Below are 22,915 nucleotides of genomic sequence, written 5' to 3'. Positions count from 1 at the left end.
AATTCCTCCACTTCTACCTTAGTAGAACCTTCTGTGGGACCATAGGCATAAATAAGTCTCATTGTCCATTTCCCCATTCTCATATTTGCCCACATTACTCTACTTGAGACTGACTGCCATTCAAGAAGATTAGCCTCATATTTTGTGTTGAATACTATGCCTACTCCTTCTTCTTGATTGTCATTGCCTGAATATAACATTTTGTATTTATTGCTCAGAATGATCTCACCAGTTTTGGTCTTTTTTGTTTCAGTCACCCCTATTATGTCGATCTGGTACTTATCTAATACCTCAGCTAGTTCCATTTCTTTGCCATTCAGGCTTCTTACGTTGACAGTACCGATTTTTAACTCTGGTGATGTTGAGTTGGGGTTTGTTTTCAGATTTCTTACAGTAGCTGACTTTTCGCTGTTCGCCCTGATTCCCTGGCGAAAACAACGGGGGCCTTGTTTAACCGGGCGACTCCCCAGCCGGCGTGAAATTTTGTCATGTTGTACCATCATTTTTTATTTTTGTTTAACCAATAAGAATACAATTTGGTCGGCTAAATCCCAAATTGCCAGCCCATCCTCGTTCATTCAGTATCCAAGTAGATACCCAACAGGGTGCACCACGAGAAGGTGAGGATTGGACATTAGGTCAGAAGCCCTGGTCGGTTCTCCTCATTCCTTTAAAGGCTATGTGGAGGTCTCCTCTCAGTTATACAGCTTAACCCTTAAGCACCCCGTATGTACTATGTATATGTGCTATGTATAATAATAATAATAATTTTTAGTAGCGTGTTTTCGTTAAGATTTTTTTCAGCCCATTGTAGAAGAGGGCGCTAATGAGGTCATGTTTATCCATGTGTTCTTGTGCATTGTGTGGATGTCATGTGTTTGTTGCTGTAATAAGTGAATTGTACAGAGTACAAATTTATACTTTTATAATCTAATCTCGGTTTTGCAAGAAATTTCAAGAGATGTCCTTAGTATTTTAAGACACCAACAATAAAACTATTCGTTATTGTTAAACTCCAATATGCGGCCAATATTACAGGTATCATAGGAGAATTTAAAATAAAATAAAATAAATAAATACATAAATAAACTTTCGCTGTGGTGTTTCGATAATATGTATCGGTATGTGGAGAAATAGGAATGATAAAACTCGGCACTCAGAGATAGATACTGTTTACCGAATGCACGCAGTTTATTACCAAGTGCGTTCAGTTTAATAAAGGTTGTGAGAAACGAATTTAAAAAAAATGGAAATGTTGCCTATTGCTTGTACTTTGTTACAAAAGAATTAGCTCTTTATTATTAAAATACTAACTCTTTTGTTGATTACAATTTATTTTTGCAAGTTAATGATTGTACAATATTTCAGATAGCAACTTAGGATTAGTTTCCGAAAATAATTTATTCAGCCCACGTGTTTTATTACATACATAATATCCTCAAGCTTTGCTAGAGCAGATTTCACGAGCTCGCCTGCTCGTTCGGTTTGTTGTTTTTGAATTACGAACAAAAAAAATTTAAGATACGTATTATGCCTGTTAATTGTATATGTTCTGGGCCAGTTTGCTTGTTCTGTGGTACGGCTACCTCACCCTCAAAACTCAATAGTTATTAACGATGGCCTTTGGTTGTAATGACTTGGATTGGAATCCCGCTTTCTGACGCTGATAACGTTATAACAGCAGTTCAGTTGAACTTGAGTTTCATACGGAGGCGACAGCATTTTACCTTCTGGAAACTCAGGTTTTTCCTCCCATAAAACAAACTGGCCATTAAACATGACATATTGGTCTCATAATCTTTACTTCTTTAAACATAATTCCAGTTAAACCATAAGTTGGTTTTACACGTAATGCTAAGGCTTCTGTTCATTTAGGTTTGTTTCTGTATAACTGTGCCATCCTTCTGGTATAATATGCATGATATCTCACCTCTCATCTCTGTTGCTGATTGTTGCATGTCATCAACACAGGCTTTAAAAGAAAAAAGAAAAGAAAAAAAAACCATAGCTGGAATAGTTAGTATTGTTATACAGATGTTTTCATGGAGTTAGAAGACTCATCATGGGAGATCTTATATTGACACATTAGCCATTATTCAGACAGTAACTATCATATCTCTCCTTAAACTCATTTGCAGATGATGCACTCACAGCCACCTCTGGCAATGCATTACACCCATTTACAACCCTCCAAGCAAGAAATCTAATCCTAACACCCTTGTTAACTACACTCTTGCACAATTTCCAGGGATGACCCCTTGTTCACCCCACCCTATGCACTGTACTGAAAAAAGTCATCAGTGTCAATCCTATAAAATCCCTTTAATAACTTATATGCTTCTATCATATCTCCTTTCTTAAACCTATCAGCTAGTTTTTGGAGTCCACAGATCTTCAATCTATTCTCATAGGAAGCATTCCACAGACTTGCCACTGAATCATTTCCACCATTCTTCATCATCAAGAATTCCAGGCAAACAGATCTGTGTGCAGTAGTCCAGATGTGGGCTTATTAATGCCTTATAATGTGAAACAGTAACTTCCCTATCTTTGTTTGTCAGTGTCTTCTCCAGCAACCATATAATTTGATGTGGTGTTTTTGCCACTTTCGCAGTGTGCCCTCTAAACTTCAATTCCCTTCCACAGTCACCGCTAACTGTTGTGCCTCATCAATAATTTGCAGTTCAGTTTCATTTATGTAGTACACAGCATGTGATCTCATCCTTCCAAAGTGCACCTTGCACTTGGCCATGTTAAACTGATAGCCATTTACCTTTGCTCATGCTGTCAGCATATTCAAGTCATTCTGCAAGATATCTACATCACCTTCATTGACTATGGCTCTTCCCAGTTTTGTATTATCAGCAAACAATAGGATATTTCTGTCAAATTATTTCCCATATTACTAATGGTCAAATTAAACAACAGAGGACTAAGTACTGAGTCTTGAGGTAGGTACACCTGCCATCACCTGGACTTAACTCCTCCATAAACCACTCTTTGATATCTGTTTTTTAGAGCTGCTGAAGATTATTCAAAGAATCTTCAGCAGCTCTAAAAAACGTTCCTAACCTCAACAAATTTGGGTGCATGAAACTACCCCAAATTTGGGAGACTTACATTATGAGAACTTCAGCCCAGCTGCCAAGACTACCAAATTAGCCTGTCAGAGGGCACCATTAGGACTTTAGGAACAATATTAGTTTCTTGCTTTCTTCCTCATTTGCTTTGTGTTAGTGCCTGTGTGCACATACCATATCTTTATGTTCCTGAAGATGGCAATGTGACGTTGCCGAAATATAGAAGTTATTCATTAAAGTTACCTTTAATTAATATACTTTATATGTTCTGTTACTTCCCTACCATCAACACTTTTTTAAAGTCATCCTTTCTTCATTCTTCCTTTTACTTGCCACATAGAAAAAGAACTTCTTAGGATTTCTTTTGGACTCATCAGCTAGCTTCCTCTGATAATTAACTTTGGCCTTTATTTACCATACAGGTCCCTTTGCCTTGCATTGCTCATGGGCATGCTGATCACCATTTTCTTTATACTTCTTCCACAACCCCTCCCTTTTTTTTTTTATCAGTAACTAGTACATGATTTCAGGTGTATGAAATTTAAAATCACAGGTCTTGTTTATATTTATAATTCTATGCCATGGAGATTGTTTCCACTTCACAATATGTTTTTCCCTCGACTGTCCAAGTCTGTATGAACCCCAAAATTTTCAAATACCTGGATACCTCTATCATTTTAGTTCCTTTGAATTAATCATCTGTAATACAGCATAGTAGTATATATTTTCAGTAATAATAATAATTATATATATGTGTATGTGTAGTGAATCATAATCAATTGGAGTTTAGTATTTCTTTCGGTTCCCCCCCCCCTCCTCCATATGTTGTGGAAGTCCTTGGACTCCCTGGAGGTGTCATGTAATAATAATAATAATAATAATAACATGACACCTTCAGGGAGTCCAAGGACTCATCGTGGGAGGGCATACTACTCTACTTTGCTAAACACATCTCATCCTCTCCACTACTATTTAATTCTCCAACTATGACACTACTACCATGTAATAATAATAACATGACACTTCCAGGGAGTCCAAGGACTCATCGTGGGAGGGCATACTACTCTACTTCACTAAACACATCTCATCCTCTCCACTACTATTTAATTCTCCAACTATGACACTACTACCATCAACGCTATCTATTGCCTGTCATCACCTGCAACAGTATTTTTTGTCTGTAAATTGCATGTGTTCTGAAGGCCGATTTGTCTGTATGTAGGATGAAAAACCTGAGATTCCGAGAGAAAAAACTCTGCTACTACCGTATGAGATCAGCTGACTCACCTTCAACTGAAAAAGCCCATATAAGGATTCCCCTCATCACGACGAGAATTGAACCTAGATCTTTTCCGATCAAAGGGTGCAATGTTCCGCTAGTCTTCCAATTGCACTATGGTGGTGGTAAATGTTGCAATACAAATCAAAAGCATCATGGAATTGAAATAATATACAGCAGGTGTATATTATGAATGAGAATGATGACAGGATTAGGGAAACTTGTGGTAAAGGTGGTATAAGTTCTCATCACTTGCCTTAGTATCTCCCATAATGCAAAGCACATCTCCTTGCAGACCCTTCCCTTAATGCTATGCATTAAGGGAAGGGCCACTACCCAGACCGGTTTTGACCTTTATTGAGGTCTCATCAGTGGGAGCCAGATTCCATTACTAAGGTGAAAGTAATGGTGAAGTCATATTTACCTATACCAGTTGTCAAAAGGTGTCACACCTTATTAAAATTCTCTGGATTAGAGATAAGTTGATGGAAATATTTTCACTTGGCTATGCTACCAATTATATATTTAGTTTAATCCTTTATCTAAGTGTAAGCAAACAAAGTTTTCACCTAAAATATTTTCAGGACTGGGGCAACTCGTGGTAAAGGTAGTATAAGTTCTCATCACTTGCCTTAGTATCCCTTAATGCATAGCATTATACATGTCTGCAAGGAGATGTGCTTTGCATTTTGGGAGATACTAAGGCAAGTGATGAGAACTTATACCACCTTTACTACAAGTTGCCCCAGTCCTGAAAATACTTCAGGTGCAAACTTTGTTTGCTTACACTTGGACAAAGGATTAAACCAAAAATATAATTGGTGTGAATGAGAATATCCAGCATTGCTGGATATTCTCATTCACACCAATTATATTTTTGGATGAGATTATTGACAAATGAGAATATTGGACAAACAAGTTCAGAGCTGTATGTATAGCTGCCATGTAGCATTATTTTAAAATTAAACTTTAAAATCACTTAAAATATTTCTCTCCTGATGCCAGCAAAGTTAGGTCGATTGGTAGAGCCTCTGCTATTAATGGCTCATGCAAAAAGTTAAGCAGTTTTGAGGCATGGTTAGTAGTTGGAAGGGATTCAATCGTTCAATGCTGGTGGCACACTCTCCCTTGATGAGTCTTTGGACTCCCTGGAGGTGCTACATAATAATAATAATAATATCATATTAACTTTGCCATCCACATTATTTTTCTTGGAGGGATAGCATATAAATGACCCTACTGTTTTTGACTCTATCCAATTGCTTTCCCATAGATGTTCTTATCTCAACATCATGTCTTTTCTAAAATTATTTCCATAGCTACTGTTCCTCTGAACTGGCCACCACCACCACCACTCCTCTGCTTCTAGTCATCTACCATACACCATTCACCTCAAAGTAATCAAAACATTTTCTCATCTCTTCCTTCATTCCATATATTTCTGTCCATGAGAACTTTTCCCTAAATTTTGAAGAAACACATTAACAGGTTCTTTTCTTTGGATTTATATCCCCCCCCCCTTCCACGACAACTACATTATAGTCTTGGAACCTCGAATGTGCAAGATTGATACATAATATACACACACACACACACACACACACACACACACACACACACACACACACACACACACACACATATATATATATATATATATACATGTTATAGATCTTGATAATATACACAAAAACACCCACACTGCTTGGAAAGAAGTCAATGACAAGACATCCCCAATGGCCAAGGTGCATTGTGTCATCTAACGAGTCGTGTTTGTAGCCAGTATAAATTGGAGAAATTAGTGCAACTGTGTCTGGTGAAATATCTATGGAGAAGGGAACTGATGGAGTTTGAAAGAGGCATTGTGATAGGAAGCATTGTTGCAGGCCTATCTGTTCAGCAAATTGGGCGATCCCAGGTCAACAATCACTAATATCATACTGAGATGGAAGCACAGGGAGTCAGCTGCAAGTGCTACCCCCAGGGGATGACCCGCCACACTCACTAAATGTAACCATAGGGTGATACGAAGAATGATGTGTAGAAACAGCCATTTGTCCACTGACACATTGAATGTGGAGTTCTGGGTATCGGCTGGAATATGAATCTGCATAAAAACATTCAGAACTGAGGCTCACAACATAGATTTCCATGGTATGACTGCAGTATGCAAGCCCCACATTACTCGAACCAACATGCAGCACCGTTTTCAGTGTCACAAAGAGGATGTACAGTGGGACGTGGAAACTTTGAAAACTGTGTTATAGAGCAATGAATCATGCTACACCTCTCTATCCTGAGCAGATAGATGGGTGTGGGGGATGCTCAGTGAACATCTCTTATCAGAATGCATGCCACAAACTATGAAATTTGGAGGTGGTGTTATGGTATGGGCTTGTTTTTCCTGTTTGGCTTCAGACCTCTTTTTGTGGTGTCAAAAATACTAACTTCTGAGAGATATCTCAACATTCTGGACAAGCAGTTCTTCCTACTTTGTGACATTTCTATTGAGCTAATCACTCTTTCAGCAGGACAATGCACCATGTCATAAGACTGCTGCTGCTGTAACTTCTTGGTTTGTGGACATGAATATCACCACACTTGTCATGCCTCCACAGAGCCCTGATCTCAACCCTATTGAACATCTGTGGGATGAACTGGAGCATCAGGTCAAGGAACATCCGCTCTCACAACAGTTGAGGACCTCATTTCATGCCTACAGCAAGAATGGTCCAAAGTTCCCATCGATCGCTACAGAGCATACTTTCCACACTTATGGAAAATAAGCCCTGTAAAATTGCTGTGGTCATTGCAGTGAAATGAGGTTTTAGATTTTACTAAGGTGGGCACCATGGCTGTATGCTATTTACAGTAGGGTGTCTGTTAACTTCTTTCCAACAGTGTATATGTTATAGGTCTTGAGACTTGTGTGCAAGATTGATATTAATATGTGTGTGTGTGTGTGTGTATTTTGTATGTGTATGTATGTGTTTTATGTATTATTATATATACACACACACATACACACTGATGTCCATAACCAAAAGACAAACTATTTTTGAAGATTGCAACTGCAAATTCAGTTGAATCAGCTTGTGGCAATTTGTATAACTGATGATTTTGAGCAGAAAGTGGGTACACATTCAAATTTTCAAATTGCACACAAATGGGTTGTGTTGTAGCAGTTAACAGGATAAAAGGCTGCACTAAGCAAATTGTGTTTGAAGGAAGCTCTTTTCATGAAGTAATAAAGTTATTACAAACTTGGATGTCTTGTAATGTCTCAAAGACATCATCTAGATGATTTTATGCAGGGAAGAATTATTGGAAAGCTTGAAGAATGCCACAGAATTATTGCTATTGTCAAAGAGTTTGGAATCTCACACAGTATTGTATCTGGACTCTGGGTAGCATTTCAAACCAATGGAATGTGTTCCAGATGTTTGCTAAGAGGTCGTCCTTACTCTGCTATGGAGCATGACAGATTTTTGGTTATAACAGCAAAATGTAAATTGATGCACCACGAAAGGTCAGCTTGCAAGTCAAGATAGTTCAAGAACAGGTATGCAGATATCTCTTAACAAACTGTGACACCACATCTGCAACAAGTAGGCCTGTATGCCCAAAGATTTGCAGTCTGCATCCCTTTATCCACAGCTCATCATAAAACACGTTTTTCTTGGTGTTGTATCCATAAAAATTGGACAAGACACCAGTGGGCTAATGTACTTTTCACAGATGAGCGTTATTTTAGTCTTTCCTTTGATTCTAGATGATGCTTGATCCACTGTGAAAGTGGATCAAGCAACCTCTTGATCCACTTGATCGCAATGGTAAGCAATACTGCTTACCATTGCGAGAATGTTCTTGAGAGGGATAGGTACGGCAGTGCTTGGGTCATGCACTATGCTTAATGGATGCACTGAGCTACATGTGCTGGAAAAAGGGACTGTGACTGGTTAAGGATATTGCAGTGAAGTTCAGTGTTATGTTTGATTGTTTGTGGTGCTGTAGACGAAGAATTCATTTTTATGGATGACAATGCCATATCACATTGCACATGAGCAGTGAAGATACTTCTGGAGACCGAGGATATTAATCCAATCAGGACGCAGACCAGCACACTGCCCATATCTCACCCTCATAGAACACATTTGGGATGCAATAGGGAGATGCATTGCTGCTTGAAATTCTTCCCCTCCACAAAACAAACAAGGCCATTTCTCCTTGCTCTGAAGGAGGCGTGGCCTTGTTTGATTGACTTGGCTGAGAGACATACTTTTGAAACAGATTAAATGACTATACGTCAGAGAGAAAATTAGAAACACTATGTCATTTAAAATTAAAATAGTGTTTCTATTTTTTTATCTCTCTTCTTATAGTCATTTAATCTGTTTCAAATTTATATATATATATTATTATGATTATTATTCGCGACACCGCCAAGGAGTCCGAAGACTCGTCGCGGGAAAACACCCACCGTACAACTCTCCGTCTCCACCACACACACACACACACACCGAACCTCTACTACCAATCACTAACTTCAGTGCCATCCACTGCCCACCACCTCCACCACAGCTAGTATTTTTTTGTCTGTAAATTGCATGTGTTCTGAATGCCCGATTTGTCTGTATGCAGGATGAAACACCTGAGTTTCCGGGAGAAAAAATACTGCTACCTCCGTATGAGATCGGCTAACTCATCTTTGATTGAAAACGTCCATATAAAGATTCCTCCCGTCATGACGAGAATTGAACTTAGGCCTTTTCCAATCGAAGGGCACAACATACCTTTGTTCTTCCAATTGTGCTATGGAGGCACTTAATTATATATATATATATATATATTGTATATAATTGTGATCATAGGCTTTTACTCGGTTGTTGTGATACATTTTAAAACATAGATTTAATGACTTAAAAAACTGAGATAACTTATAAAGATTTTAATGAAAATAATACAACTAGTTTCGGCTTATAACAGCCTTCCTCAGGTATTCATAAAGGAAAAGAATAATAATAAACATTGAAGTATCTGAAACAACTGGAAATTACAGGTAAAAATGCCACACATAATTGATACATAAAAAACGTATTTTTTCAAGTTGTTCTAACAGGCATGCCATCCTGCTGAACCCTGTCCACTTAAACAACAATTTGAATTATAACATCCCAGATAGCCATGCTGCAGTTATTCAATATTGGCGTTCATGTGAGCTTGCACGCACACTTGCAATAAACAATGGCACGCCTGTTAGAACAACTTGCAAAAAATACAACGTTTTTTATGTATCAATTATGTGTGGCAATTTTTACCTGTAATTTCCAGTTGTTTTAGATACTTCAATGTTTATTACTATTCTTTTCCTTTATGAATACCTGAGGAAGGCTGTTATAAGCTGAAACTAGTTGTATTATTTTCATTAAAATCTTTATAAGTTATCTCGGTTTTTTAAGTCATTAAATCTATGTTTTAAAATTGTATATAATTATATATATATATATATGTGCATGCGCACGCACACACACACACACACACACACACAGACAGCAATGGGCTCTCATTCAATTACTGATTTTTGTATGGAACATTTATACAGAACACCACCATTCATTATCTTTCTGTCTGGCTAAGATACATTGATGATGTTTTCTCCATTTGGCCACTCAGCTCAGGGACATTAAACAAAGTTTTCCATCATCTTCCCTTGCAACAGTAGGGTATGATATAAAAACTCTTGTTAACAGAGCTGTCAACTCTCTCTTTCAAGCAGGCTTCCCTTACAGCTAAAGTGAACTTTATTTGTTGTTTTATACCTTCATATCTAATTGCTACAATGTTAATAGAATTAACAAAATAAATATTTATGTTAAAAATAATACAACATTTAAAAAATTGTACTTTTAAATGTAAATCACAGCAATCTAATGTAGCCTTTAACAATTAAAAACGACTTCTGTTTTTCAGAAATTAAAGTCTGCTTTGATACTTGTTTCTGGAGGATGTGTATCATTTGGAAGTATTGGATTATACATGGGAAATGAAAAATTTTATAGAGAAATTGTAATGCCTTGTTTTCATTTCATTGATCCAGAGAATTCTCATAATCTAGCATTGACTGTAGCAAAATGGGGATTTCTCCCTTCAAGTAAAGAACATTCAGCAGCATTAGTAAGTAATCAAACTGATCTGTTTTGTAGTTCTCAACAAATGCATATTTACTTGAAACCAAATTTTTTGTTTGCTAACCAGAGTTCCAGCTAAGTTTTTCAAACATCATAAGATCAAAATGAGTGAATATAGATCTAATGAATAATCTTTTTAAAATCTCTCTCTTTTTCCATTCTCTCTCTCTCTCTCTCTCTCTCTAAATTATCATACTAAGAATTTATTTGGACTGCTTCAAAATTATTATTGTTTGTTTCCTGGAAAACAAATAATAATTTACTGATCTCATTAATCATAATAAAGTTTAATGGTATAATTAGCACCAAGATAAAAAAATACATTTATTAAACTGACTAATATTGAAAATTTATTTTTCACTTGGTTAGACTATAATAAATTTAGTTTAATCCTTTATCCAAGTGTGAGCAAACAAAGTTTGCGCCTGAAAGGATCTTCAGGACTGGGGTAAGGTAGTACAGCACCGGGAAACTCGATGCAAAGGTGGAGCAAGTTTACATCACTCCTATCTCAGTATCTCCCATAGTGCAAAGCACATCTCCTTGTGGATATGTATAATGTTATGCATTAAGGGAAGGGCCACCTACCCAGACTAGTTTCGACCTTTATTGAGGTCTCTTCAGTGGGAGCCAGGCCCAAGTGGAGATTCCAGGCAGAAGCATTAGCAAGGTCACCTCTACCTATAGGAGTTGCCAAACGGTGTGCCACTACTTTGTACTACCTTATCCAGTCCTGAAGATACTTTCAGGTGCAAACTTTGTTTGCTCACACTTGGATAAAGGATTAAACTAAATTTATTATAGTCTAACCAAGTGAAAAATAAACTTTCAACATCTTACTCTAAATCCAGAGTAATTTAATAAAAAGGTGGCACACCGTTTGGCAACTCCTATAGGTAGAGGTGACCTTGCTAATGCTTCTGCCTGGTATCTCCACTTGGGCCTGGCTCCCACTGAAGAGACCTCAATAAAGGTCGAAACTAGTTTAGGTAGTGGCCCTTCCCTTAATGCATAACATTATACATATCCGCAAGGAGATGTGTTTTGCATTATGGGAGATACTGAGAAAGGAGCGATGTCAGCTTGCTCCACCTTTGCAACGAGTTGCCCGGTGTTGTACTACCTTATCCCAGTCCTGAAGATACTTTCAGGCGCAAACTTTGTTTGCTCACACTTGGATAAAGAATTAAACTAAATTTATTAAACTCGCTAATAGTTTGCTAGTTTTCTACTTAGCGTTATCAGAGCATAAAACTGTGACAGGCACACAGCACTAAACCAACGTAAGTCTGTTCTTACATGAGTCAGATAACTACAAAGTTAATTCAGAGAAGTCTGGCTATTTGGTCTTAAAATGATAGTCTCCCAGATCTTTGGTAAATTAATGCAACCATGAGGTTGGTAAAGTTCTTCATAGCTGATGCTGATTCTAAGAATAGTCTTTCAGACCTGTAATGACTTTTATATAATAAAGATGTTTTTCTCCATCTGATCCTATGTGAAGAAGTATCCAGAGCATGGTCTGTCGATCCTGACTTTTTATACAGATGATCTTGGATGTAATTTTTATGTTCTTCAAGGTGTATGTTAACTGATCTACCAGTCTCTCCAAACTTGCAGGCATGAGAAATTTTATGCCCTTCCAGATGTTCAAGATGATATGGTCAATCTTTAGGAGAACATATAAAAGTAGCTAGTTGAATGAAAGGTTTGAAAGTGGTATGGAGATCATATTTGCCAAGGACTTTGGCTGTTTTTTCTGATGTACCCTTAACATATAGAATGGTTTTGCTGTGATTCTGTGTGTTGGGTGTAGGAGGGATGGACCGCATGTAATATTTTATCTCTTTTATATGAGCTGTAGTCATTGGCTAATAAGATCCCTAAGCTCAGTTTCAAGAGCTGTGTCATTTGAACAAATAGTCAAGTTGCAGCAGCATCTTTATGACACAGCACATTGTCTTACTGAAAGAGACAATGGTCAGTTCCGTAGAAATGCCACAAAGTAGGAAGCATTGCATTATCCAGAATGTTCAGATACTTCTCGGAATTCAGTGTTCGTGGCACCACAAAGAGATGTCCGAGGCCAAACCAGTAAAAACAGGACCATACCATTACACTGTCACCTCTGATTTCAAAGTTGTGGTTACGCACTCTGGTAAGAGACATTCACCGGACATCTGCTCGGTAGTGGGTATAGCATGATTCTTCACTCCATAACACAACTTTCCAAGCTTACATGTCCCGCTGTACATGCTCTTTGAACCACTGAAGATGATGCTGCATGTTGGGTCAGGTAATGTAGGGTTTGCATATTGTGATCCTACCATGGAAACCCATGTTATGAGCCTCAGTTCTGAATGTTTTTGTGCAGATTCATGTTCATTCAATGTTTGGAACTCCACATTCAATGTATTGTCTGACGAATAGCAGTTTTTACATATTATTTTTCATTACACCCTATGGTCACGTTCAGTGAATGTGGTGGGTTGTCCACTATGGGTAGCACTTGCAGTTGACTCCCTGCACTTCCATCTCAGTATGGTATCACTGATTATTGAACTGGGATGGCCTAATTTGTCAACAGTTTGCTGAACAGCTAAGCCTACAACATGGCATCTTATCACAATGCCTCTTTCAAACTCTGTTAGTTCCCTTCTCACAGCCATTTTCTAAACATAGTTCCACTGATTTTGGAGCATCATATTCCTCCAATTTATACCGGCTACAAATACGTGACTCATTATGTGACATGATGCCCCTTGCCCATGGGGTTGTCCGTTGATTTCTTTTCTGTTGTTGTATTCTATTCCCTCAGCCATATGTCTGGTGGGGGTAGCTATATGCTACCACACTAGGGAAATGATTACAAGCAAGGTGGTTTCCCATTGCCTTCCTTGCCATACTATATCCTATGACTGTAGCCTGTGTGTTCACAGAGCTGGTTTTATCTGCTTGCAGGATGAAAAACCCCAGATAAACTGGTGGAAAAAACTTTGCTGTCCACCCAAGACCGGCTAACTTGGCTATGGCTGAGGAAGATCCTTAAGCTTCTCACGTCATTGACGGGAATTGAACCTAGGACACTCCTTCCCCAGGCATATGGTTGCGAAGCACATAGCCACTAGGCTAACCACACAGATTTCTTTCCAAGCAGTGTATTTTTCTATTTTTCCAAATCTTGGTGAGCTGAGTCATTGCAGATTTTTCCATTGTAATAGCTTCTTATTTCCTCTGAAGGGAGCAATGAGCTCAGATAAAGTGACCAACTTTATTTGCATGCAATCCTCTAATATTTCCATTTTATTCCTATCTAGGATAGTCAGTTTTGTTTTACAGACATTGATCTCAAGTCCATACATCAAACTATGCCATTCTGTTCTTCCAAGGAGTTCATTCATGTACTTTTCATTTTCTGTTATTAGTACTATGCTATCACTATATCTAAAGTTACTGATTCTAGAGCTGCCAACTGATATGCCTCTATTCCAGTCATCCAGAGATCTTTTCATGATTTCCTCACCATACAGATTGAAAGTCCAGGAGATAGTATACAAACTTGTATTATTCCTTTTTGTAAACAGACCCATTCTGATAACGTGTTATCAACTCTTACTGTAGTTTGGTTATTGTTGTAAAGTTGATTTATGAACTGTATAAGATGTTCTAGAAAGCCAGACTCTTAGACTTATTTCCCACATCAATTTCCAATTTATGCATTACATAAATTGGAAATCAATAAAGCATAAGTAAATCAGCCATTGAATTCTCTTGATTTTTCAATAAGGCATCTGAGATTGGATGTCTGGTCTCAACTACCACTTCCCTATGAATCCAGTCTGTTCTAAAGAGATATGATCCTTCAAGTGCTTATTAATTCTTTCTTTGATAATATAGAGAATAATTTTGCTGCATTTGAGATTAATGCTATTGTTTTGTAGTTTTCACATTTCTTAGTGCTTTCTTTTTTATGGATTTGTATAAAGATTGTGTTCACCCAGTCCAGTGGTCAGATGCCGGTATCCCAAATTCAATTGCATAATCTCAGCATTACTTCAATCCTTGCTTTTCCCATGCTCTTTTTCATCTCGGTATAAATTCCATCATTACCTGCTGCTTTTTCCGTTTTCATACCTTTGATATGTAGTTCCACTATCCTCTCTGAGGATTTGAGACTCATTTTTCCTATGTTTGTGTAAGACATTCATTATCTAGTATAGTTGAAATTTTTGTATAGATCCTTGCAGTATTCTTTCCATTTCTCTAAAATTTCCCTTTTATTGGTTAGGATGTGCCAATCTTTACCTTTTATGTTTTTGTTTTTTGCCTTTAAACTATTGGATCACTTTGATTTTTGAAAAAAGAAACTTTGTTTCATTACTGTCTGCATGGAACTCAGTATCCTCACATATTTTATTAATGTATATTTCCTTATCTTTCCTATAAGATTTCTTTATTGAATATTGAATATAGAAATATTATAGGATTTGAAATCAAGGTGTCTTTGTAATAATTTCTATTGGATTCATTTGTCATTCCCCTGAATTTAATTACTTTCCTGTGGTTGCTCAGATCAAGTGTTTCTCCTGAAAGCATCTTATTAAATTTTTTTCCACTTGCTTTTGGGATATAATGGTTTGCTGTTTCAGTTAAGATCATCTTGGCCTGGTTTCATAATTCATCTGATGTGTCATTTTCTGCATGTTGTAAGACCTCATGAATTCTTTTTTTGCTTTCATTCTTATCGGCTGCAGGGATTCTGGTGAAATCATATCTGTTTACAGGTTTGTTCTTTGTGGTGGATCCTCACATCAGCAATTAATAGTTGGTGATTTGATCCACAAGCTGCTTCAGGACAAGGCTATGGTACAAAACTGTATTTGAGTAGAGTTTTGTACCTTAGTTTTCCATCTGTTTCTTATCATTATATAGTCTATTTGATTTTTAAATTGTCTTCATGGGACCTCCAGGTATAAAGACTTCTTATACTGCTGGAAAATATGTTCATCATAGTTCATTCTCAATTCAAAAATCTATAGCTTTTCTAATCCCAAATCCATACCTACCACATACTCTTTCACCATCATTTCTACATCCAACCTTGGATATTATAATATGCATGCTTGGTATTCTTCCAAAGGCTCTGTTTAATTCATTATAGAAGATGTCAATAGTATCTTCATCAGTTTCAGCTGTAGGAGCATAAACCTGAAAAAATGTGATTGGTAGTGCAGGGATGTTTTACGTTAATCCTTAAAGTCATAATTCTCACTGATAATGTTGACACCAAGTACAGCTTTTGCTGTGTTGCTGTCAACCATTATGGTTACACCTGTTTAATTGGATTCTTGCTTGCAAATCCAAGAATTAGATGGTATTGTTCATCTTAGTCACAAAATGCCCTGATCCTTTTCAGTGGATTTCAGCAAGGCATAAAATGTTTAATCTTTGAAAGGTAATTTCTTCCTGGAGTCTGCCTAATTTTCCTGTCTTCATGAGGCCATGAACATTCCACATTTCTGTTCAAATTATTAATAATTTGCTAAGAGAGATTAAGTTGTTTCATTGATAGATTTGGTGTTGGGTTGAGAATGGGATCTGTTTGTTTGTCATAGTTTCTCAACAGTTGACTACGACATTAACCAAACTGATTCTTTTGTTGCACAGAGGTGCCACCTTAGTATGTCAGGCTGATAGCTGCCGCACTCTCTCTCTCTCTGGCATTACAAAGAGAGTGCGGTTTGCACAGGTAAATAGTAGAATGGTTTCCATTTGCCTTTTCTACCATAGTTGCATGGCCAAGAAGGTTGATCATTTCACCCCTGCCCTTTTGCATCCATTCTAGAACCCATTTTCTCAACTCGGGCTCTGCTTTCCATAAATACTGATAGATCTGCTGCCATCTATCAGGATGAGGGACATTTTTTAATGGTGACTCACAACTTGCCATGTCATCGAACTGTTATAAGGTAATTTATAGGAATATTGCTGCAACACAAACATCCCTACTCACCTGGTAGCACTGTCCCTGATTGTTTGTGGCTATTTATTTGGCTGGTGACTCAGCTTTATTCAAGCTGTTTACTGTATACAATGGATTTTTCCCCAATCTGCAATCTTAGAGATGCACCTGATAGCATACAGCTCTGCCACAACAGCCAATTGTGATAAGTATAAGAATGTTGGTAAGTATAAGAATGCTAAACAATGCTAAACTTAACAACCTTCTGCTAATGAGAATGCATGGTATTTTACAGGCTTTCAACTGAGACTGAATTAGTTAATCTGAAGTGAATTCCTTCTTCTCAGCATCTGTTATTGATCTAGTCTTGTTATTTTATTTTCAAACCTTGTACTCTCTATATTATTAATACTGAAGATGCTTAAATGTTCCTGATGTGAAATATTTTCAAGTCTTTTTATTTTCAGTTTCAGCCTATTATAAATTCAGGTTCCGATTAACCTCCCTACCGGCTGAGGTGGATGAAATATCCACCCCACCATAGCATTCTGCATGGATCAAAACTTCATCGGCATTGTCCCTTTCATCATGCCATTACCTCCCTCCACCGTTAATCCCTTTACAGTTATTTTAGAGCCATTCGTGGATTAACTGTTAGTGTCTGACTAACAGTTTGTGTCACCTGTCTTTACACACTCTGTTTTACTTGGAATTTTCTTTACTGTCCTAAAATATTTGACTTTTTTGCCTCTAAAATGATTTATTGTGTTTCTTCGCAAAATTTGAAATGAATTTCACATGTGCGAAAATAATTAATCCTGAAATGACCATCGATTAGCTTGCAATGAATCTATTTAGTAGTAGCAAATTCTGCTGTATTTTAAATTTATTCTTCAAATCACTGCAACGGAACAGTTGCACAGGTTGTTCCAATATAGAAACAACTTTTTTTGCGAATTTTTTCAGATGCTTGCATTGAACATATTATGTCACATATTTATATTTTTAAATAATATTTATTGAAATAAATATGACCTTTTGCTTTCTTTCCTAGCAAAATACCGTTATATGGATTATCACATTTCAGTTCTAGAAACGATTTTTTTTTGTTTTATGAACAAAAAACGATGTTATATTGCATAACTCGGTTTCTGATTGTGAATCTTTTTAGTATCGAGAATTTATATCCAATGATGTTTTAGCAGGGATTTTTAGCCTTTTTTTTTTTTTTTTGTAGGATGCACATTACTATAATATCCAATGTGTAACCACCGTAGATATGTTGAAAATATAATATGAAGGATATCATATACAGAATAATTCAACATTTATGCTCATTTTGAATATTTGCTAATGCTTACCTCCTCCTTATCCTCTCCTGGAATTCAATTACATAACCACTCTAAATTTCTACAGGTTAGAAAACGTTTCTAGACAGTATTCAAAATCTATTACTTCTTTTACCGTTTCAACAAAAGAAATAAGGCAATAAGATTGTTGTACCCTGAAGCTTCTAATTCTGCACTATTTCTTTGCAATCTAAAACCAGCTGTTCTACTGTCTGCTGAAATGATTTGAAATTTTAGAAATACTATGCTATATTTTCACCACTTAAAATTATTTATGTGCATACCACACAAAAGAAAGTTCAGTAGTATTATTTTAGTTTCTTTTTCTTAAAATAATCTAAATATTTTTACTTATGCTTCTGGGTGCTATATCTGAAGTAATCTACGTCTTAGAAATACTTGTAGTAATCCTCTTAGCTGGAGGGAAAGGTAAAGGCTTAGATTACTCTCAGTGGTATCGAGGAAGAAAATTGAGAACGCTTAGCTAGAAGGGACACTAAAGTGCCTCAAGCTATAGTCCGAGATACATCAAGAATGTCATGTTTTGTTTTCAATTGTTGATTAGTAGACATATAACATAGAAGAAAATACAGACATTTCTTTTACAGGCTGATACAGTATTTATGCTGAAATAAGTTCTTAATTTATAACGATCAGTTTCATTTTTATTATCGAAAAATTATAAATTATTTCATATAATTATCTTGAAAAAGAGGACTTGAATTATTTTAAAAGAAAAGGACCATATACTTCACATAATCTTATTTTTTGGGGAGGGCAGGAAGGTTATATTGAAGACTTATTCAATTTGCATATATTTCAGAGAATTTATTTTATAAATCGTTTGCAAGACAACTGTTTTGAACGTAAATCACTTGGGAAACATGCCCATTCATTTTAGTGTAAATAGTAGCAAAGATTTAGCTACTTCAATAATGTCACCTATCTAAACTAGAAGAAAATATCGTTATATCTGCTGATGTTAGAACTCTTACATAAATAATTTTTCTGGCATGAATTCTCTATCAGCTATAATGTAATCAATCTACAGATTTCTGCCCTCTTGTATTCTACCATCTTATGCGTAGTGATTTCTTCTTTGTACTACAAGAAAAAAATCAGATAGCACAAGAAAAATATGGAGTATTTTCTTTTTCATTGGGTGAATTTACAATGTTCTCACTTTGTGTTTTGAAAAGAAAGTACAAACGATTATTTTTTCTTACTATTTTTGCCATTAGAACATCTGATACAATTACAAGAGTAGCATTTTACCGTTTTCCTCCCACACGAGAAAAAGAAATATGACAATGATATTGTTGATTCTGTCGAACTTTTATAGTGGAAATTTTTAATACAAAACTTTGTAATTTAAATATATACATATATAAGCAAAAGTATTGCTTATTATAAATTTGGAGCATAATATCTGAACTAGCAGAAAATATATACATATCAATTTAAATCATAACCATTAATTTTATTTTGTAATGACCAATTATACAGGGAAACCAAGAAGGTGAAAGTGAAAAGAACAGTAGAATACAATATAAAGAAAAAAAATTAGTGATATGTTTAAAGAATTTCATTATTCTTTATAAAGCAAAGTCGCAAGCATGCCCTTCAGGAAATCTGGGAAGTATACTTCGAATCATGATTTTGAACAAAAATATAATATAATATCAAATGTCGGCAGCTGGTTTTGTTAAATAATATTTCAAATAATTATTGTGAATTAATTTCTTCGAGAACAAAGAAAATGGTTTGTGGAGTAAGCAATTAGAAAAAAATTAGCAAAAAAATTGAAAACTAAATTGGTTCTGGAATGTAACGCAATATTTAAGTGAAGAAATTAGGCAAGGATCTTTATTTTGTCCAGGCATTAAAATTGTAGTTTACAATAAAAAGAGAAAATAAAAATAATTTCTACATTTTTAGTTTATCCAATATAACTAAAATTCAGTTACCCAGCATAGAACAAGGAAGTGCATTTCTTGTTATAGGTAACCGAGACACAGCTATGAGCCTGAGATAATCTGATTAAGTGCTCTCTTCAGCGTGAGGGATTATCACACCTTCTAATGGACATGCTGGCCGAATTGCACTTCTTATCCATGTTCTTTCAACAGGTGTATGGAATCGTATCCAGATTTATCTGGACGTCTATAGACGTCCTAGCCGGTAGGGAGGTTAAATTGAGGGGAAATCAAGCAAAAAAAAAAAGAAGAAAAAAAGAAAGATGATCAATATATTGTCATTTCTTAATTCTTTTATATTATATTTATATGTCTATACACCACTTGGAAAGAATTCAATGGAGACCTTCATGAGCAAGGTGTTTTAGCCAGCATAAATTGGAGGAATATGATGCTCCCAAGTCAATACAACTGTTTCTGGGTGAAATAGCTATGAGAAGAGAACTGACAGAGTTTAAAAGAGGTGCTGTGATAGGTTGCCATACTGCAGGCCTAGCTGTTTGGCAAATTGTTAACAAACTGGGCCATCTGAGATCTACAATCAGTGATACCATACTGAGATTGAAGTGCATGGAGTCAACTGTCACGAACATGGTGTCAAGAACATGGACTAATAATCCATTCCTGTCTGTATTGTTTAAGAACTATAATTTTGGTGCTCACTCCATTTCACTGCATATATACCAATATTCATAATAAAGGAATTTGCACTGGCAGTGTATCCTATATACTCCAGGTGCATAATGGGTGAATTTCATCTTTTGGAGAGTGGATAAGCAAAGTTAGTTTTAATATTGATCTATAGGCAGTTTGTAATTAATATTTATTGAACTTTTTTTTCCCCCATATACTCCTTTGAGTATACTGGACACTGTATTAGGTGACTTTGCTATTAGACGTAATAAGAATGGGATAGATTTCCAGTCAGTTCTGTGGAAGTGTCTGGGACATGACCAGAAAGACCCATTTGCCCGTAGTTATTGAGATCCATATTCTTACAAACTGCCTACAGATAATTTTTAAAACTTACTTTGCTTATCCACTCTCCAAAAGATGAAGTTCACCCATTATGCACCTGGAGTATATAGGATACACTGCCAGTGCAGATTCCTTTATTATGGACACTGGTATTAGGTGACTTTGCTATTAGGTGAAGATTTAATAATTTATTTTTATTTTTAACAATGTAGCCATTGTTGGTGAAAGTATTACAAATATATTCTAGATCTTTGTTTGAAGTATATTGTTATTTGAACAAATCTGCACACTAATGTTTTTATTATGCTATACATTTGTGCAGAGTGGCAGTATGAATTAATGTTCAGATATCTGAGTTAATGTTCAACAATTGTTTACCGATTTTAGATATGTTAGTTACCACCTTTCTTATTTCTCTCTCTTATATCTACAGAAAACCCACACATACACACTAACAGATATTTGAATATTAATTTTAACATAAACCACCAGGTTTACTTGATGTTTTTCAACATTCATATTAAGGTCATCATCTGGAGTACACACACACACACACCCACACACATATATATATATATAACCAACAAAGCTAGAGTCCTGTTCTTTATAGGTGGCTGGAGAAAATTTAAGTCATATCATTTGTTAATTTTAGTTTAAAAGAGACTGATTTAATGTGGACAACATTAGTGGTAGCCCAATACCTGTTATTGGAAGGTATTTATATCTGAAATAAAGGCTAAGGTTATTACTGTTTAGTGCCTGGAGTTGGGGATTACTGGAACCCAAGATCCTAATTCGTTTTATTTTATATTATTTGTGATCTAGTAGACCTGAATCTTATTATTTCTAAATTTAAATTAAGAAATATTGCAATATTATTTTAGATAGAAGTTACATGGATCAAATGTGGACCATCCATATTCTTGAGATTTTTAGGCTGCCATTATTGTTATTGAGATTAGTGTAGTTGATTAGAATCTCACATAACTTCTGTCTAAAATAATCATGCAATATTTCTTAATTTAAATTTAGAAATAATAAGACTCAGGTCTACTAGATCACAAATAAAATAAAATAAAATGAATTAGGATCTGGGTGTCCAATAATCCCCGACTCTAGGCACTAAACAGTAATAATCTTAGCCCTTATTTCAGATATAAATGCCTTACAATAACAGGTCTTGGGCTACCACTAATGCTGCCCACATTAAATCAGAAAAAGACTGATCTTATTCCATACTTTTAAATTTGTGTTCATACTAGGTTTTCGCATGACATAATAAGAATGGGATAGATTTTCAGTCAGTTCTGTGGAAGTGCTGGGACATGACCAGATATTCATGTCCCATTTCCCGATTTCCCCATAGTTATCCTGACATGTACCCTCAAGAGATATACAGGATATGATAATACTACATGAAAAACTTACATCATTACTAACTTCCTATCTACAATTTTTCTCCAAATCAATCTGTTAACTGTCAAGACTCCAACATTATCAGATCTTATATTTCTGTCTTCTAAGGCACTTTTTATTGTATCACTCCACCCATATATTGGTCTTCCTCTGGGTCTTTTTCCTTTCAACCTGGCAGAGAACACTTGTTTTGCTAATCTTTCTTCTCCCATTCTGTTTGAGTGACTATACCACCTGAGATTAGCTCTGCTAACAAATATCTGGATGTCAAGTTCTTTCCTAATATCCTCATTTTTAATATGATATTGCCACTGATGCCATCTGTTCATACCCCTAATCTTTCTCAGGACTCTCATGTCTGTGGTTTCTAATCTTTGGTTAAGTGTTTTATTTCTAAACCAGCTCTTAGATCTGTAAGTTAAAATTGGTTTGAACATGGTCTTGTGTACAGCTATTTTAATGTTTTGACTCATTTCTCTCTTATTCATATAAATTTATTCAGTTGACTTCCTACCATACTAGCTTTGTTGATTCTGTTGTCTATTCCATATTTAATTTACCATCTTCACTAAAATTCGTGCCTATGTAGCAGAAATGTTTTACTTGTTCTATAGGTTGGTTCTCCATTCACAATGCAGTTGATATTTTCAATGCTTCTGCCTATTTTCATTGCCTTTGTAGTGTTAT

At 35.9% G+C, this 22,915-nt stretch overlaps 1 protein-coding gene across 2 annotated transcripts in view; it reads left to right on the top strand.

The window, feature by feature from the left end:
- The first annotated feature begins 923 nt into the window (after positions 1-923).
- Positions 924-22,915, top strand: part of Dhod (dihydroorotate dehydrogenase 2) — a 173,569-nt gene continuing 151,577 nt past the window's right edge. For both annotated transcript variants that reach the window (XR_016548788.1, XM_090397708.1), the window contains exons 1-2: positions 924-1,038; positions 10,330-10,533. Coding sequence is in view for 1 of the 2 variants with exons in the window: in XM_090397708.1 (XP_090253834.1) it covers positions 1,021-1,038; positions 10,330-10,533 (222 nt within the window). In the remaining variant the exon portion in view is untranslated. The remainder of the gene's footprint in view (positions 1,039-10,329; positions 10,534-22,915) is intronic.

Source organism: Typopeltis vanoorti, chromosome 9 (genome assembly GCF_054136105.1).
Source record: "Typopeltis vanoorti isolate ZY-2024b chromosome 9, IOZ_Tvanoo_1.0, whole genome shotgun sequence".
Taxonomy (NCBI): Eukaryota; Metazoa; Arthropoda; class Arachnida; order Uropygi; family Thelyphonidae; genus Typopeltis; species Typopeltis vanoorti.
This window is presented reverse-complemented; position numbering and strand designations above follow the sequence as displayed.